Consider the following 19,680-nt stretch of genomic DNA (forward strand, 5'->3'; position numbering starts at 1 on the left):
CTCCTCCTTAGAATAATATAATTCCTGTATTAAAAAAACATACATTAAACATTTGATAGAAAAAAGACTACCAAATGAAGACAGTTAGTTTAGAAGAATTAGACTAAGATTTAGTATTATTATTCAGTATATTATCAATATCTATTTCGACTGTTCAAGCTAAAGTATTAAATAAATCAGTACAAATAAATCAACTATTTTGTTGTTATTAATAAATGTTGGATTGTCTCAGCTAATGTAAAGTATACAATTCCTACTTATGTATTATAAATACATAATTCTATTCCATAGTATAAAAAGGTATCAACTATGAACCATGATAAATTATATAAAACAATACATATCCTCATGAATATTTAATAACAGTACAAATTGATTTGGCTGGAGGTCATGTCTGTCAGTGCAAACACGCATCTTGAATGCATAGCGTGACGGTAATCTTGTCTCGCGCATCGCTACTTCAATTGATTTTGCTTGCTTGTCTTCTTCATTTTAAAAAGCTAATTTCAAATGTGTATCGTATACTATGTGAGTTATAATGTTCATATCAACTCTAAGAAGTATATAATATATATATTTTAAATAAAGCTCAAATATATAACACATGAAAACTAAAAACAGCTAAATACTAAAGCTAAATTGTTTGATATATACATATATGTGATATGTAATATGAATTTAAACGACACAGTGTATTATTTGAACAACAATACTATGGGAAACTGTGATACTATGGGAAACAATGGCTGGTTAAAAACAAATTAAAAATTAAAAACAGTTGCGCTATAATTATTAACATTTCAAGAGACCTACATTTTTGCATGTACTGTATTGCAAACACTTGTTTAAATTTCCGAAAACACAGAAAACAATTGTAAGATGCGAAATTAAAATGTTGATAATAGCCAGAGTTCATGTAATGGAAAAATACAGTAGAATAACATTGCAACTACTCTTGAACATTGGCCAAATCTTATCCTATCAGTAGGCTTACTATACCAATAAGTTGATATTTGTCCAGGGACCTACGCTGTCCTGGAACTATAACTATTCTATCTAGGTTGAGCTTTAAGGATATGGATCACCCCACCCAGTTTCTACTTCAAGTTGGATGTGAAAGCAATTATTAATCATAAAAAAACGTATCAGAAAGATAGACTATCAGGCAGAGTCATACTGCATCCTAGGTTCAGTAATAGACATACAGTAGTCCCTCTTACTTGAATTGAAAATGCTTTAAAGCAACTCAGAAGTTCATAGTATCAAGTGCAGTGAGTGTCTCTCTGTACATACTTGGCTCGGGAACTGGCGGTAGGGACCACGGAAAATCAGGCCTAGTTTTTAAGGCTTAGATTTTTTCGAGTGGAAGAGGTAATTTAGAGGGTTAGGTTCAGTTTAGTTAAGGGTTGGATAATTATTTGGGGTTTAGGCCTATTCAGTTAAATTTGTCATTAATGGGTCTGATCATCCTGGGCCTGATCATCTGATACCGTTGGGTCAACTACTTACCTTGCCAGCTTTAAAACAACAAGAAGCACATTCTTACCTGGGAAAATGGTTGACCTTTTGAAATTCAGTTAAACTTCTTAATGTGTATGGTTTCACATGAGAACCTATCCACATCAGATTGAAGTCAGAACTATTCGGATGAACCTGTCAATAAAAATAATCGTCAAGAAGATACCTAAAATAATACATCATTCTCGTATGTGGATATTAAATATTTTTTTAAATAACACATCCACTCTATCGTCATGTGCACATAATTGAATATTTTAATAAAAGAACCCATGCATTCTATCATCATTTGTGTATTGAATATTTTTTTTAAAGAATATATCCGTGGTTGCCATATCGATATTTTAAGACAAAAACGAGAGAGGTAAACACAAACCTCATGGAAACCATGCTTGTGTAGAACCTGCCTTATCACTTTGCACTCAGTTTTAACCATTTTGTACGCCAAGTGAAATTTTTCTAAAAGAGAAAAAAAAACATGAAATAACGTCATAATTAAATTTTCTTTTTTAACAACATTTAAAAGATTTGAGGATATCTCAGATTTAACCAAATTAAATCTTATCGTTTATAAATGGACAACCTATAACTTTATGATAAATTGGTTATTACGTCAAATAAATTAAAGATGTATTGTCCCTTGAAACACAAAAAATAAAAAATAAAAAAATTCTAAATTTAAATTGGCCATATCAAAGTAATATTAAACTTATTCACTTTAAGTCGAAAATTTGAGGCAAAAACAACAAGTTTACGTAATTAACAGGTAAATTAATTTGATTACATTTCGTCTAGAAAATCTTCACGAGCGAAAGTAAACAAAGATTTAAAACCATGAGTATGCATTAATGCATGATGCTAATTAAAATTGTTTACAACTCGTAGCGGTTGAGAAGGTGTTTTCAGAGTAGCCAAACAAGCGCGTTGCATTATGAGATATGTTTTGATCGAAAACTTAAAGTTATTTTTTGAAACAAAAAAACGTCCGTATTTCGGTTAAATTATTTTTTTTCCAACTAATTTTTGGTGAAAGTTAATAACTATTATGATAATTCAAAATGACCCACTTTTTTTCGAAATATATAAAAAAAAAAAATTTTTTTTAATTAGTCAAAGGGACAATACATCTTTAAGTATCCTAAAAGAATTGTTTTTACCTATTGTACCATTTCTATTTGACATGTCTCTATAATAATTTCTCTTTTAATGTCACCATTATTAAATTAATCAATTAATTTTGCAAAATGCCAATATTATCATATCTTCAAAACATTCCTATGTTAACATAACATAAATGTTGTGATAGAATTAGCATTTCAATAGGCTATTTTAATGAATAGGAAATACGCAGCCATCAACACCAGTAAAGTGGTTTGTCTAACCAAATTACAGCTAATTTCCTATCAACTGACAAGTTGAGTTCAATTGATTAAAAACAGAGACCATTGCTATAGGCACATGGTTTACAGTATTCACAACCGGCATATAGCTCTTAAGCTACCGGTAAATAAGAGATACCGATTTGAAGAATAGTTAGCCTCTTCAGTCTAAGACTGAAGAGGCTAACTATTAGTCTTTTCGAGAAGACTCGTTCTACCACCAGAACCATGGAGTGAGTGAGCCTCGAAGCATTGCCGATGCACCATTATGGCTACGTATTACGGTTCCACTGTCTTAACTGCTTGGCCACAATACAATTTTTTGTATAATTATTAGAGTTTGCTGGAACTTATCAGTACAAATCAGTCCAACGCCCACAAAACTAGAATTTTCTGAATTTTTACATCTCAATCGAGGACCCTAGAATATTGGCAAGGAAACATCACTAATTCAGTTTATTTTGTCACATAAAACAATATGACATTACTTCTTGATACAAATATTAATAAAACTATCAAAAGTGACATTACAATTTTAAAACATTATATAATATTTGTGTCAATAAAAATGTAGCTGGTATAGATGAATGCATTTAATTGGCAATCGTAATTTTGGGTTTTTGTTTATGTTTTGGCTTTCAGGACTATGGATATTAACAGGGTGCAACCCGTTCATCAAGTCAACACAAATTATTGGAGGGTGCCAACATTTAGGGTGTGGCAATCTTTAAACACTATAGAGATTTTATTACACTTACAGTAAGTGGATATTACTAATAGTGGATCACAACTAAATCCACATTCATTTTTAAATAGTTAAAATAGTTTCATCTCTGTCTAAACTAGTTTGAAAATAGTGTGATGTACCCAAATATGGTAGTGATATGTCTAGTATGGTGGTAGTGATATGACATCATCATGTCCATATATCGTCATCATCATCACATTATTTTTGTCACATAAACTTTGATAGTGTAGACACAGCTTTGGAAAATAAATTGAATTTCAAATAAAAATTCAAATGGGTGCTAGTAGAAACTAACTGTTTGGTAAAAACTCTCTCTCTTGTTTTCAGAGAGAAATGACTATCTTTTAGGAAAACTCTAGTTCTATATTGGTGCAAAAACAAGACGGGATCAATAGAGTAGAGAAATTTTATTTAATCACATCCTTCACTAAATAAAATCCCAGGTACTGAATTGTTTTTAACCTGTTAAAGGAGTCGTAATGCATATCAATGTGTTTTATATTAATAATTTTCTACAAATTAATTAAATTTCCTATTATTTTTGTGATAATTATAAAAACCGTTACCATGTCTCCAATCAATTTACAATCAATATGCAACAAAAGTGTCAAATGTCATTCATTTGTACATTATAAATTTAAATTGGCCATCATAACAATATAATTTAGATTTCTATTAATATCAGATTTTAAAAGGAATTAAATCTTTACTGTCAATACAATAGAACGAAAGATGTTCAGCACTTAGAGAAGCTTGCTTGTAGAGTGCTATATAAGAATGAACTATTATTATTATTATTATTATTATTATTATTATTATTAAATTATTATAGACAGACAGTAGTACTTTCTACAATAATTTAAAAAAAATGATGAAATAAATATTTTAATAGTGTAAACAGTATCAAATAATGTTATTGTTTTTATATATATTTCATATTTAATAGAAGACAATTTCAACAGCAAACAGAAGTAGTGGAACTGTAGCTTGGTGGTTAACATGCTTGCCTTTCCGTTCCAAAGGTCCAGGGTTCAATCCTGACCTAATAGTGCCAGGGATGTAACTCACAACTCTTTCAACTTCACTTCATAAGCTTCAAATGAGACTTTATAAGCAAGATAAATTATAAAATAGATAATCCATCCTGTAATTGGCGAGTTGCTCGATGTCGGATGCAAGGATAGATAGAAAGATAGTGTTCCCTTAACAGGAATGTTGTGGCCTGAATAGGGTTTGGCCATTTAGTGTTTAAAACATGATTTCCACTTGCTAACCACATTGGAAAATGTTCCCATAATAGGGATGTCTCAGAAGAGGGGTTCTTCTGCAAGGATAGATAGAAAGATAGAGTGTTCCCTTAACAGGAATGTTCTGGCCTGAATAGGGTTTGGCCATTTAGTGTTTAAAACATGATTTCCACTTGCTAACCACACTGGAAAATGTTCCCATAATAGGGATGTGTTAGAAGAGGGGTTCTTCTACAAGGATAGATAGAAAGATAGAGTGTTCGCTTAACAGGAATGTTCTGGCCTGAATAAGGTTTGGCCATTTAGTGTTTAAAACATTATTTCCACTTGCTAACCACATTGGAAAATGTTCCCATAATAGGGATGTCTCAGAAGAGGGGTTCTTCTGTATAACAATTAACATACAGTACTAACAGTAACACCCACAAATCTGGAAACACATTCCAAAACACATTTAAAAAATTATTATATTAAAAAAATAGATCATTTTCGGGAAGCTACTGTAGGTATCTGGTTTTAGGAGAGTTCACGACCACATTTAAACTCTTTTTTTAAGTTTATTTTTTTAGTGAAGCAGATTGAGCATTGTGAAATAATTAAGTACAAAAGCTGTTTTATATTTCATTGGAAATTTAAACCTGGAATATCTAAAACTCACTCTCTGGATGGCCAGAGAGAACATGTGTTAATTAAGTGGTGGAAAAATCCCAGTATTTAATATGACTCATGCAAGTTGCTAATAGCGTACTTCAACACCCAATCAGTTAGCAATGCTAATGATCCAGATGTGATTTGACCTGATTCATTCAGGTTTCTATTACAGACACAACTGAAACAATTGATATTTTTCTTTTTATTTTGCATCATGTTATCTTTCGTACTGTTTTTTATATTCCTTTTTTAGTATCATATGTTATCTTTTACTGCCCAACTATTTATATTCTGTTTATTTCTGGGAGCCAACAAAACTGAAACAATACCTTTCATATTTCTTATCAATATCATATATTTTATTTAGTATCATTCATAAAAGTTATCTTTTACTGCCCAACTATACATTTATATTCCATTTAACTGTTGAAAGCAGGGCTAAAGTATTATAACTGATTTAGGCTTTCTTCCAGCCACACATGCTATATTATAATTGTTGTTCTTAGCAATGTGCAATGGAATTTATTCTCTGTTTACTTCTGGAAGCCTACTGTTTTCTAACTTATTTAGGCCTTCCATACTGCACATACTATGCTTTAATTGTTGTTTTGGCAATAAGTGAAATGGAAATTTGCAGCTCAAAAACGAAAACATAGGATACAAGGTAAACTATGGCAAAAATTACGTGAAGTTGCAGTATGTAATATTTTCATTCATAAAAAAAGGAACAATGTTGCAAAAAGGTTGGATGATCTAAACATTATTAAAGTTGACAAAGTGAGCAACCAAGCAATAACCATGTAATGGAAAATATGTGTTTTTGTTAAGACTTCATTGTGTACTACTCTACAGTTAATTACCCTGATGAGAACACTATGACACTGTTTAAAACATAATGAAATTGCTAATAAAAAGCTTTATTAATGACAATAACAATTAAAGATGTATCGTTCCCCTAAAATAATAATTCTTAAACATTTTTTGTTGAATATTCTATTTTAATGTAACATAATAGAAATATCCACTTTGACCAAAAATTAAATCGAAAACAAATGTATTTACCTGAAAAAAATGTAATTTAAAGCAAAAAATTCAAATTGGCTGACAGCCAATATATTTTTGGTTGAATTTAACCATTTATTTTGTCATTTTATAAGTGATAAAAGGATTTTTTTTTCGTTTCTTTTTTTATGGAAGTGATTAACTTTATTAAAACTACAAACATATTCAAAGTCTGATTTAATTAATCTTCATTTTTCATGTTTTTTGGGGACAATACATCTTTAAACAAAGAAGTACCTCCTGTAGTGTATAGTTTCTTGACCTTGGTTAGGAGACACTCTGCTCTGAATAGAACCACTGGAGTCTTCTTACCATGGCCGCACCAAACAATGTTTTTCATGTCCGACCTGTAAGGAAGAAAAACAAATCAGAACATTATCTTAAACCGCACAACTGACACTCTGTGGGCTGGGGACCACGCCGACACTCTGGGGCTGGGGACCACGCTGAATTACTGCTTGTGAAAATAAATTTTAAAATAAAATCAATATATCGACCATATTATGTTATTAATAATTTGTGCTCCCAACCATTTGAAATTAAAAACGAAAAAAAAAGTTTCCCAAAATGCAATGCGTTCAGGAAGCTACAGGAATCAAAGGATTAATCAAATAACAGTTATTTTTATCATCTAAACATTAGCGATAACTGGTTAAAGGCCCAACAGATTGGGTTTAAAGAAAATTAGATTTTCAGGCTGCCATTTACCAGTTATTTGAAATTTGTCATGTTTCTAATGACAAGAAATTGGGGGTAATTTGTTCACACTAGTATTAGCAAAGACTCCAAGAAACTTAAAGCCCCATTCCCTACGTTTTTTAGATCTAATTTAAGATCACAAACTATATTTAATGTAAAAATAATACTATAAATTTTTTCGTCTTTAAACGGTTAAAAATGTGAAAAATAAGTCGATTCTAATAATTATAGCGGCCCGCTATAAATCCCAAAATGCATTGCGCGCGGATTGATATTTTTGTTTTTCACCTGTAATTCGCCCACTTTTCGATCGATCGTGAGGCCAAAACAAATGGAAGACTCCTAACTTTTCAGCGAAAATACCGGGTTTTCCCCAATTTGTATCAACGGAGTCTGGCAAAAATAGAAAGACAATTAATGCAGCAACTATACAACGTCAGGCTAGGTATATAGCTCGCGTACGATGTTCGTACGTTACCGATGTTTACCAGCTAGGCCTACAAAACTAAGCCTAGCTAGGCTAGGCCTAAGACCGTCCACGAGAGGTCGATCGCCGCGAGCTACTTAGGTAGTGCATTGTTTCTCACTTTTTATCATAATTTACCATAAAACGTACATTTAAGACAAGGAATGACATGGTTTAATGTTTTTAAAGTGATATATATGTATTATTTTCCAAAAAACGTCCAAAATTGCAGGGAAGGGGTCTTTAATCACTATTACGGTAACTAACTTACATTGAGTGTTCCTTTTCAGTTTCGCTATTCTCTGATTCATCTGAACCACTATCATCCTGATTGGTTGCTTTTATTGTGTCATCATTATCATCATCGTCATCATCATCATTGTCACTGCTTGAATAGACGGAGGATGATTGACTGTCGCTGTCATCATCTTTGACACTGTCTTGACCCGAAGTAGCATCTGAGTCGTATTCTGATGAGGATTCGTTTGACGCCATGCTAACTACTCCTATAGAATAAATATAACAGAGCAAATGTTTTTATGTAATATATTTGGTTCCATTACTGATTCAGTTATAGGCCCATACTCCTAAAACAAGGCAGTGGGCTTATAATGTACGGGTTTATGGACCACAACAATTATTTATTTATACAGTACTGGGCAACTTCTTCAGTCAAAACTGGTCTTCCAGTGTGCCCAGTTATGATCAGTAGCTGTAATGTACTAGTACTCGGGTAACCCTCTACTCATCTCGAAAGATGTACTAGGTTCTTTAAAATCCACATGCTAGGTGTTTACAATAGACCTACAGTTTATAGTCCTTATCCGAGAAGACTCGTTCTACCACCAGAGCCATGGAAAGAGTGAGCCTCGAACCCTTGCCAATGCTATGGCTACGTAATTACAGTTCCACTGTCTTTACCGCTCGCGCACTCACTCTGAGTAACACAAGTTTAAGTATATACAGACATTTATGAACAAATACAACTTGGTTTAAAACTGCAGATACTAAAATTAATACAGGGATATATTATTATATATTATATATAGACTTTAAACCGAAGAAGAAAAAGGCATACCGATACAAAAAAGCATTAACTTGGTTATTACAGTTGGGTTAGTAAGACGACGGTACAACATATCCAAGAGGAAGATAAGGGTTCGTTATTAAAGTTTCTGGATTTGGGATGGGACAAAAAATAATAATAATCACACATTTATAACGAGCTCTTTACTGGAGTCTCACAGCGCAACATGAAAAGAATAACTATTATACAGTAGGTGAGTTTTGAGAAGAGATTTGAATTGATAAGGGGATGGAGTGTAACGGATGGAACGAGGAAGTTGGTTCCAGATCTCTGGTGCCTTAGCAAAGAGGGCACGGATTTAATTTAAATGCAAGATTTTGGGTATTCAAATATTTCAAGACTTCCATATATAGGCATAATAATAAAATATTATATTTTAAACTAAAAAAATAAAATAAAATTGTTTTCATTCTGGGTTGGAAAGAAAGGATTAAAAAAAAGGATTTAAAATTGTTTAGCTTTAACAATAACATAAAATCTTTAAAATTGTTTACTTTCTCACTTTTTTTGATGAATGTTGACTAAAATAGTAATAATTTTATTTATAGCTAACATAGTATAGGCTTAAATTTATCAGTGAAACATAATTATGTAGTGTATAGTGAATACTTTGACATTTTTACCTACATCTAATGTGTTCATTTAAATGATGTGCAAATCACACCGAGGTCAACCAGCACGATTTTCATAACACTCGTACAAAATTAAGCAACAACAGAGATATAAATTTTTTTATTGGTAATATTAATATCCATATCATGTCTGTTCATTGAGGCATGACTGAGCAGAACAGCAATGAAGAAGGCATTGAATATTTAAGAAGCATTCAGAAATATTAAATTTAATATTGTTAGAAATTAATAGTGGGCATTTAACAGAGTGAAACATAAGCAAAAATGATAACCATACTTTTTGTAGGAAAGTTAATAAATCATCTTTGGGTGAAGGGTTTGAAACTATCAGCATCACACTGCTCAGAGAGGATTTTTATTCATAAAAAATAATATGCACTATTAACTCCAATACTGCACTAACATCTATAGTTAATTCTGATAATTAAATTACATTCCACTTCACTTCCTCAATAACATATTTTTACTTGAATACCTTCACAGCTCTTTATCTACTCATAACAACAATATATTACGGTTAGACTAGGTTCTAGCCTGTTATTAGTAAAGATAGATATTTTGTATAATAATTAATATAATTAAATCATAATGTATTTTGATACAAAAATCGAGAACGTCGACTGGTGGAGTAACATAAAAAAGACACTAACTACAGACTTGGGGCAAGTCTATATACGGTATAATAGGAAATACTAAAAATTGGGATTAAAAAAGCAAAACATATACGCTTTATTTATAAAGAAAGTTAGATGCTTTTACAGTACAAAATATTATTGTTTGTTAGTTAAAAAATGACCGACACAATCTTACATCTTAAAGCATGCGAAATAAAATGTTATAAATGAACTCTCAACTTTTACACTAGACACGGCATTCTTACGTTTTGCTTGATCTTGTACTGCGTGTAGTCCATTAACAACCAGATCGAAAAACTGAGTCTTAAAAAGAAAGTTCTCCATCACCTGTAGTTCTCTATTTAAATACACTGTGTATAATGATAGCGAACAGAGTATAGCAGTTTCTGCGTAGGTGTTTGTACGTGTGGCAGTTTATACAAAGGTAATGAGAATACCCAAGATAGAGACATGGCCAATCAATATGATCCCTCACTACATACACACAATCATTATTATAGGTTTCTGAGTTATGAACAGTGTTCTTTTGGGAAATGCGGTATCTTTAAACCTTGAAAAGCATTATGCTAAATTAAGGACGCAGCATCCACTTTTTAAATTATGTGATTTGATATTCAGCATCGATTTTGTTGATTGAACCAACAAATAAAAGAGCACATGTAAAATAAAATTTAATAATTATTCAAGGTTCAAGATTATAATAAAATTACACTGTATTGTTGCAAAGAAAATTATTATTTATTCTTTAAAAGAATGTTTTTATTCAAGTTTGATAAATTATGTACCATACATTATTTCAAACAGAATGAATTAATCTATAAATATATCATAAATTTATACCATTGTCAGATTGTAGGGTTTCTGCAATTCAAGTTACAATGGTTGATGACTTTTTTTCATTTTTTTCACATTTCGACACCGCTTTGTGTAATTGATTGTCAGGTGGGACCTAATCATTTTATTTTTCTACTAACTAATTGCAAAAACATATAGAGTATAGTAAAATATATAAATGAATAAAAATTATATTAGTAATTAAAATTAATAACAGTTTTTTTTGGTGTCACGACACAATGATATTTTTTATCTATTACGGTACCATATCTTTTTCTATACCACGGGCGGATTGCAATAAGCGGTCTATAACCGGTCTTAGCGCTTAGCCGGCTATAATTCGTGACGTAGCAAGTAGTCTTATATTATAGACCATTGCTATATCGCGGTCTAACCTGTAAACGGTCTTTAAAATTAAAGCCTACTCGAAGGAGTCTTAAAACAGTCTTAAACCTCTCTTTTTGTTGCTTTTCGTATTATTGAACAAGTTTTAAGTGTTAAATAAAATAATAACGGTGATTTTATTCTTATATAGGCCTAGAATAGATTTTTTCGCGTAGAAATGTACGTACTGTTATGATTGTGAATTGAACAAGCGTGACGAACATTACCTTATTTGGTATTCTACGCGCCAAGTACGCCCTCAATTTGTTACTTTACGCGGTCTTATCTCAGACTGTTTTATAGCAATGGTCTAACAGGGGTGGCTTTAGTAAGACCGTCTATCTGATAAAGCCGGCTTTAATCGGGAGTTAAGACCATCAGTTAAGACTGTTTTATAGCAATCCACCCCTGCTTATTTAAGGTAAAGATTGAGAGGATCATGGCCTCCGGCCCTGTTCTGTCTCGGGCCTATGGCATTCCAAACCTAAAACAAAACATCCCTATAGGCAATGGTGAGAAAAAGATGATGGTAAATAAAGGAAAAAAATAAGAGAAATAAATAAAGGAAAAAAATAAGAGAAATAAAAAAAAAAAAAAAAAATTAGGTATGGGAAGTTTCGAATTTCAACATCATTGATCTAACGCTACTAAGTTCAGTCACGCAACTGCCTTGCAGAATACCATTAGCATAATTTATTTGATTTAAATATATTCTTACATAGGGGGGGGGGGGGATTTCATGGTAAAAATCGATTTAGTTGCCAGAAGTATGAATATGGCATCGTATTTCTAGGGGTAGAAACAACAAGTCAACCTGGGTGGGCATATTCTCAATGTCTTGTTTCATATATTGGTAAGGTGGACCACTGTGCAGCCTAATTTTGTTTACCTATCGAACAGAGAACCATGCAACATGGCTCGTAAAGAAAACATTATCATGCCTATGGACGGTGGCCATTCGTTCAGCCATCAAAAGATATAGGCTTCTAGGCCTAGAGCCTAGAGGCCTACTATACTAGCTAGCCTAGGCCTAGCCTAATTAAGAAGAAACTGTTTTTATATTTAATAATAATGCCCATAAATCTGGCCCCTTCCTTAATGCATTACTTTCTAGGCATGCTTTTAGTTCATATTAGCCAAGTCATTTCTAAGCTTAGCACAAGCCTTCTTGAGTCAATTTAAATTTAATCCTCCAGGGCCTTCTTCCATTCCTCACGCACTGAAAAAACTGACAGCGAGTGTCCTCTACCAGCCAGGCCTACATTCAGACGTCTGTATCACAAAAACGGCATAAATTATGTACTTACCAAGCGGTTGGTCATTAGATTCCACTTGTTTACAAATAGATAAAAAAATATGGAAAGCAAAAGAAAATCTGAAATACTGTGTTTTTAAAGAAAATAATTTGGTAATAATTTTTGTAGTCAGTTGTTAAGACGACCACCTGTTTGCGCATGATCATACCAATATTCAAATTGGAATTGTGGGACATAAACATTGAACCAAGATGGCGGCGCCCATAGTTGGTCTTTCAAAATCGAAATTAGCTGTTAATATTGTAGCAAATACAGGATTGAAAAATTGTGTTGGTGCTGTTATTTTACTCCATGGATCAGGTAGGTAATCCATGGACGGATCCCCATGGACAATATCCCAGCTAGATTGATGGTTCTAGGCTATAGCCTAGCTAGGCCTACCTAGTAGTAGTTAGGCTAGGCCTGGCCTACCTTATTAAGTTATTACATTAGTTAGGCTAGTAGGCCTACTAGGCTAGGTAGTACCTAGTAGGCCTACTAGCCTAGGCTAACCTAGAGGTAGGTCTAGGTCTCTCTAGAGACTAGGCCTAGGCTAGTCCATGAAGGGGCCTACACTACAGCGTCGGCCTCTAGTATGATGAGTAGACCTCTCTTTCTTTGGAGAATCATCACGTCTGATAGACCAACAACACATTCTCCTCCGTTACTTTATTATTAGGCCTCACTCATGTTATGTTGTTTATAGGAATCTAGGCCTAATAATATTAATAAAAATAATATAATTTTTATTTGTCAGTCAGGCATAGAAAAAGAAATTCTAATCATTCATTTTATTTATAACTTTTGATGTTTTGTAGGTGACAATGGAAGCAATTTCCACTCGTGGATTCGTGATACTTTAGGAGAGGAGCTTTCTTTTCCACACCTGCAGGTTATTTACCCAACAGCGCCATCTCGGTAAATAGTTTGACAATGATCCAGGATATATCTGGAACCAACTTTTTTGAACACGAGTAAAAAATAAAAGGCCAAATCCAACCCTAGCACTATCCCCCGCACCCCCACCCTTTTTGTTGATGTCTATTTTTGGCAGACTATAAATATTATATATTGTAGCGCTCTACCCATTAAAAAAATCCTGGATCCGTACCCCTGAAGGACTAAAATAAATGTTATTTTAATATAATAACATAATGTACTTTTGGACGGGGTTAACACTGATATGGCAAGATAATAATACTGTATTGTCCCATTGCCACTCCTGAGGACGATCAAAGCATATTGATCGAATCGTCGAGAAACTCAACAGTTCTTTTCAGAACTAATACACGTAGTGTACCACAAACATTATATCAACAGAGATAATAATATCTTTACTTCTTATTATATTAAGGAATTAAAAGGTTCTGTTTTATAATTAGGCCCTACACATTATCAGGTGGTATGCTTAGTAATGTATGGTTCGATCGATATGCATTGGAATACGAAACACATGAAGACACGGACTCAATAAATCACATGACTGACGAGATAAGCAAACTTATACAAGATCAAGTAAACAAGGGTATACCAGAAAATCGCATCTTTTTAGGTAATTTTACCTAAAACTCTCATATGTGGCAGGCGATGAGAAAGATGTTCATGCCAAAGTATAATGCACTTGTCAATTGTATGACCCCCGTGAGAGGTGCGTCATTTACAAATACCTGTAATTACAAAAAACCTAGAAGGTACGTCACATCAATGAACAATGGTGTGTCAATGTCCGGCACTTTACCATAAAAACATGGTCACAGTGCGTCAAAATGGGTGTGTCATGGCCACCTAAATGTAAGTAACATTATTTACACACGGGTGCGTCATGGTATTTATAAGGTATGACGCACATTGGACAAATGACGCACCTCTCCCGGGGGTCTTATAGTGGGTCATACAATTGACAAGTGCATAAATAAGACTCTCGGCAGCCAGAGAGAGAGAAATCATCAGTACCGGTACACCTAAGGGATCCATCGGAATAGATGTAGTTCAATTTTATTAAAACATGACCGAGATCATGTTATATTGTTTTGAATTCGATTAAAGAAATGAAATAAAAATGCATTAAATACAAGTCTTCTAGAGTGGTTTAGTAAGCTTTAGGTAGTGTTTAGCAAGTTCTCCATGTTAACTCTTATGCACACATACGCCTTAATATCCTGTCCAAAAGATGAGGCAATAAAGCGTGGTTCTCGCTAGCAACGCAACACAAGGACGTAACGCAACACAAGTGAATTGACCAATCACAAGCGATGGCTTATTCGCTTGTGATTGCTAACTGTCTATAACTTCGCCTGTCATTGGTTAAAACGCTTGCGTTGCGTTTACGTCCTTGCGTTACGTTCTAGTGGGAACCAAGCTTAAGAAATTAGGATTTTCGCTGTACCGTATTGTATATATTAAATGGCGCGGTATTAATAAAACGTTTTTGCTGTTTTGTTTTTTTCATAGGTGGGTTTTCAATGGGTGGCTCTATGTCTCTTCATGTTGCGTTCAATCAACATACATCTATAGCTGGAGTTTTCACTTTATCGTCATATTTATATCAAGAATCTTTGGTTTATAAGGTTTGCATTAGTTTTAAACATTTAAAACAAAACAAAAGTGGTTTGTTGAAAAACCAATACGTGTAGTACCAATGTAATAATAAGGTTATATTGCATGATAAAGCATATAACCTAATGAGCAAATTTCAAAATTGGATAGATTGCTTGGTGGGCATGTAGCTGCTTGTTTTATCAACGTTGAAATATTATATTTTTTACAGGCTTTACAAAAGCATAAAGGCCGTCTACCGCCATACTTTGCCTGCCATGGCGATGCTGATGACCTGGTGAAATACAGCTGGGGGAAATTAACAGTAGAGCGCCTTCAAGAGAAGTACAACATTCAAACAGAGTTCCACTCCATTCCTGGTTTAGACCATCAACTCCATCAAGGTTCAATTAAGAAACTAAAATCATGGATTTTAAATATTTTACCTAATTCGGATTCTTAAATCACACTGATGCATGTATAAGCCCATCCTTTGGTATAAGCCCACCATGGAGTATAAGGCTCTGCCTACACTGTCAAACTAATAAAAAGTATGATGTACCCAAATATGGTAGTGATATGACATCATCATGTTCATATATGGGCACATCACATTTCTTTGTCACGTCAAGTTTCAGTGTGGGAAATTCGTACTACAGTATTATAGAAATATTAGAAAATTATTATATATTGTGCATGTATGTCAAATGTAGTTGAAAAATACTAAAGTATTATTGTACATAACTTATTAACCAGATAGTTGATGAGTCAAGTAGTTATATATATGGTGGATATATTTTTACATGTATGTATCTGAACAAAATAAATAGGTAAAAATTTGTTATATTTGTGTATAGTCTTTGTCTGTGCATTTAGGCCAACTTTCTTACGCTTTAAAACCTTCAATTATATACTGCAGAACCTCTATTAAGGGGACATCTTTCTGTTTCATGTGTATGTGAATTCTGTAATATGATTGGTCAATCAGAAAATTAATACGATACAGTTGAGCTATCGCGATAGCAGTTAGGCCTAGCTATATTAACTGAAGAGATCAAAATCGTTGCGCCTGGCTTCTTCTTAAATTCAGCAAATATCTACGTTGTGGTTCCATGATCCATTCGGCCTCCAGAACATAGATATTTCCTGTATTCTGTGAAAGCGCAAGGTGTAAATTATATTATATTAGTTCATATAAAACAACAAGAAATACATGTACTAGTGGTTAGCTTGACATTGCAATATTTATTCAGTAGGATAGAGAAGCTGTGGATGCAATAACCCAGTACACCATACTTTAGTACTAAAAATATCACACTGACATACAATAACGAAGTGCTGGCCTTCTTTTGGAATTGTATAAAAAACCTCCAGTGCTAGCGAGGCATCGACATAATACATTGAAAATAATCATAACTTTATAAAATTAAAAACTATAAAATGAAAAACAATTTCTAAAATCAATCCCACAGTATTACGTGATATTGTGATATTAGAACTGAACTTACCAGATATTCTATGCGAATTATAAATTTCATTTACAAAACAAGTCTATATAGCTAAGCTAAGGCCACTGGTATTGGGTGGTTCACACTCGAGCCGAGTGGTGCTTCAGATGTGTACCATCCCTATGATCTAGAATGTTTTCACTAACAGTAACATTAACTATTCAGTTTCCCGACATTGGCAGTGTCTGTAAAACACATATTTTGTGACTCTACACATATTATGGTGTGAAATATCGTTATCACATTTAACTTACAAGAAATTGTACAAGTACCACTGAGTTTTTTTTTTCTGAGTATAAGAAGCTACATTTAAGTATAAAGTACTGACATATGCAATTAGATGACCGCGAACATACATGAATAGGAGAAGAACTTTTAAAACTAAAATTTAACAACGGAACTAAATCAAAATGGAGAAACTGGATTTGGTTTTTAAATTTCTAATATTTTGTATTCAACCCACCCTTCCTGAAATATAATATCATAAAAAAGTGTTCTTCGATTGCCCAACTTTAATGACCAGAAACAGTTAAAAAAATCAATTTTTACAATAAAAAAGAAAAAAAATTCAAGTGCATACATATAAATAAGTATGGAAACAGGGATGAGATGCATATTTTCGTCAAACACGAAAGCGTCTTTCGTTTAGCTTCCACAAACCCCTTTATATGCTAAATTATTATTATAAAATGTTTATTATTTTACTGTGTATTGTAATGGTTAATAAAACCTATTTTTAGTGTGAACATTTCCAAAACATAAGCCCAAGTATTACATGTGCGCTGTTTTAGTGACCAGGAAATTTCTTAACTTAGAGGTTGTAAGTTATCCATTACCGTGAACAAATCAGAGTAAAATAAATTTAATCCTTGACCCAATAATTTTTTTACGTTTCGGCAAAATCACAAAATATACAAACTAGTTTTATTTATAATCTTACAAAAAGTGGGGATTAAAATCTAAGCACAGATATTGATACAAAACAAGTTGATGGGCAATAAGGCGTATTGTGGTTCAAATATCGTTACAAGGATCTCACTACATTCAAACCATTGTTACCAATACGCCGATCATTTTAGATGGGGGGTGGGGGAGAGTACCCCAATAAATTTGCAAAGCATAAAAAAAATTCCTAAAACCGGGGTTCTGAGATGCAAAGTTGCTAGAATGTATTAGTATGCGCCGAAAAATGGAGAACACCCCCTTTTCTCAAAATGTAGGTCCCCGTTCCCATCCCAGGATCTTCGCTAGTGGGAATACACTTAATCCTCATTTTCAAACAAACAAAAATATTTTACTTCTGTGCTATACTATGTACAAGGTGAAAGTGTAAGGCAGATATTAAATTAAAAAACAAAATGGATACAGTAACTCCTAAACTGATGTAACAAATATTGCAAGAAATCACTCAAAAAATGTACAAAAACAATAATAAGTGTCATTTTAGTACTAAAGAAAAACAACCATTAACTATAAGAAAAACCCTGTTTTCAGACAGCATAATGTACAACATTGGATTTAAAGAAACATGATACTACAAATTGCTATACTAAAACTAATTTTATCTCATCTCAACATGCTGATAGGCAGGTCTAAAATAGCTATGCAGCAAGCGAGGTGCATCTGGGCCGTGTTGATGGTGGAGTGTATCGGTCAGTTGTTTACCTCCAATATTCACATCAATCTTGCCCATCCTGTACACCCCCATTTACCTTCACGTTCAAATTCACTTACAGAAATATGTATGTGTCTATTAAATCTAATAAGCATATATACAATATTTTTTCGAAAACAAATTATTAATTTAAATATATTTGCTCTGGCATTGTACATATTCTCAACCCCGTTTAGTAATGAATCCCTTAAAAATCTTTTTGAAGATATTCTCAACCATCCAAATATGGTAGGCAACTATCTAAATATTGTAGTCAACCATCATCCAGATATGGTAGTTGATTATCCAAATATGGTAGTCAGCCATTCAAATTTGGTAGTCCTTAAAAGGAAAGTCATTTATCTACGTCTGATATTAAATACATGAATTCTCCGCAAGCTACCTAAAACCTAGTGCAATCCAATCATTACGTCAACAATTATAATAAGGCTTAGATTATACATACGATCTATTTGCAATCTTATAAGATATAAGGAGAATTAGTTATTTTAAGAAGCCATATCCAAAAATAAATCAGCAGATATGAACAAAGTTGATACATATTCAAGCAGTTAGGTAGCTGACAACCTAAGCAGATTTCCAACATCCTTTGTGAGATTATTACTTGCAAAAAAGTGGTAAGCAAAACGTGGAAAAACTGTCAGGAGCCAAATGATATAATACAGTGAAGACAGGACACATAGATGTTTACTTCTAATGGATCGCTTCGAGAATTAAACAACATTTGTTGCGCCGCCACTGAAAAAAAAAGGAATTTATTATTAGAATAATAATTTATATAGGTTTATCTGTTACTATCACACATTTCTATAAAGCAGATAGTAAAGGTCGCAGCTATTAGAGGTCGCAGATTAAAGGTCACAGCATACAGTAGATTCAACTGATTGAGTTCAACAGTTTGAGAAATTTTGGCAATGATACGAATTACATAGTTGACATTATTAACTAGGAACCAATGAGTGTTGTAAATTAAGCAGAATTTAGTAGTTTTTTTCGGACAACACTATATTGACCTTTAAAACTTATATTAATAGTTAATTATTTATTAGTTTATAAGTAAACCATTTACTATTAAATTATTAAAAACAAGCAAAGCATCAATACACTGTACTGCAGGGAATATTTTCATTAACAAATTTTGCTAATTCAATATGAATTTGAGTACAAAACAGAGTTTTATCAGAGAAGAGAGAATTAAGCTCTGTCTACACTATCAAACCAGTTTGGAAAAAAAAGTGTGATGTGCTCAAATATGGTAGTGATATACCTAAATATGGTAGTGATATGACATGTCCATATATGAGCACATCACATTTTTTTTATTC

General features: G+C 32.9%; 3 protein-coding genes across 6 annotated transcripts in view; 1 reads left to right on the forward strand and 2 right to left on the reverse strand.

Moving 5' to 3' along the window:
• Nucleotides 1-12,772, reverse strand: part of LOC140060145 (tubulin polyglutamylase TTLL5-like) — a 72,490-nt gene extending 59,718 nt beyond the window's left edge. For both annotated transcript variants that reach the window (XM_072106233.1, XM_072106232.1), the window contains exons 1-5: nt 12,650-12,772; nt 8,042-8,276; nt 6,843-6,952; nt 1,895-1,977; nt 1,547-1,653 (exon numbers count right to left, since the gene is read on the reverse strand). In XM_072106233.1, coding sequence (XP_071962334.1) covers nt 1,547-1,653; nt 1,895-1,977; nt 6,843-6,952; nt 8,042-8,265 — 524 coding nt within the window. In that variant the 5' untranslated portion in view covers nt 8,266-8,276; nt 12,650-12,772. The remainder of the gene's footprint in view (nt 1-1,546; nt 1,654-1,894; nt 1,978-6,842; nt 6,953-8,041; nt 8,277-12,649) is intronic.
• Nucleotides 12,773-12,832: 60 nt separating this feature from the next.
• LOC140061178 (lysophospholipase-like protein 1) lies at nt 12,833-16,016 on the forward strand. Its single transcript, XM_072107665.1, has 5 exons — nt 12,833-12,958; nt 13,456-13,555; nt 14,020-14,189; nt 15,089-15,204; nt 15,405-16,016. Exons 1-5 carry the CDS (start codon nt 12,850-12,852, stop codon nt 15,633-15,635), a joined length of 726 nt encoding a protein of 241 aa, XP_071963766.1. The 5' UTR covers nt 12,833-12,849; the 3' UTR covers nt 15,636-16,016.
• Nucleotides 16,017-16,397: 381 nt separating this feature from the next.
• LOC140061179 (sodium- and chloride-dependent GABA transporter 2-like) overlaps nt 16,398-19,680 on the reverse strand; it is a 40,088-nt gene continuing 36,805 nt past the window's right edge. For all 3 annotated transcript variants that reach the window (XM_072107666.1, XM_072107668.1, XM_072107669.1), the window contains one exon: nt 16,398-19,093. Coding sequence is in view for 1 of the 3 variants with exons in the window: in XM_072107668.1 (XP_071963769.1) it covers nt 19,069-19,093 (25 nt within the window). In the remaining 2 variants the exon portion in view is untranslated. The remainder of the gene's footprint in view (nt 19,094-19,680) is intronic.

Source organism: Antedon mediterranea, chromosome 10, assembly GCF_964355755.1.
Source record: "Antedon mediterranea chromosome 10, ecAntMedi1.1, whole genome shotgun sequence".
Classification (NCBI taxonomy): domain Eukaryota; kingdom Metazoa; phylum Echinodermata; class Crinoidea; order Comatulida; family Antedonidae; genus Antedon; species Antedon mediterranea.

What these genes read in the sequence shown, in the direction of transcription:
- LOC140061178 (XM_072107665.1), top strand. Translation starts at nt 12,850, where the DNA reads ATGGCGGCGCCCATAGTTGGTCTTTCAAAATCGAAATTAGCTGTTAAT. An exon ending in TATTTTACTCCATGGATCAG is followed by an intron (nt 12,959 to 13,455) that starts GTAGGTAATCCA and finishes GATGTTTTGTAG; the next exon opens with GTGACAATGGAAGCAATTTC. An exon ending in AAGAATCTTTGGTTTATAAG is followed by an intron (nt 15,205 to 15,404) that starts GTTTGCATTAGT and finishes TATTTTTTACAG; the next exon opens with GCTTTACAAAAGCATAAAGG.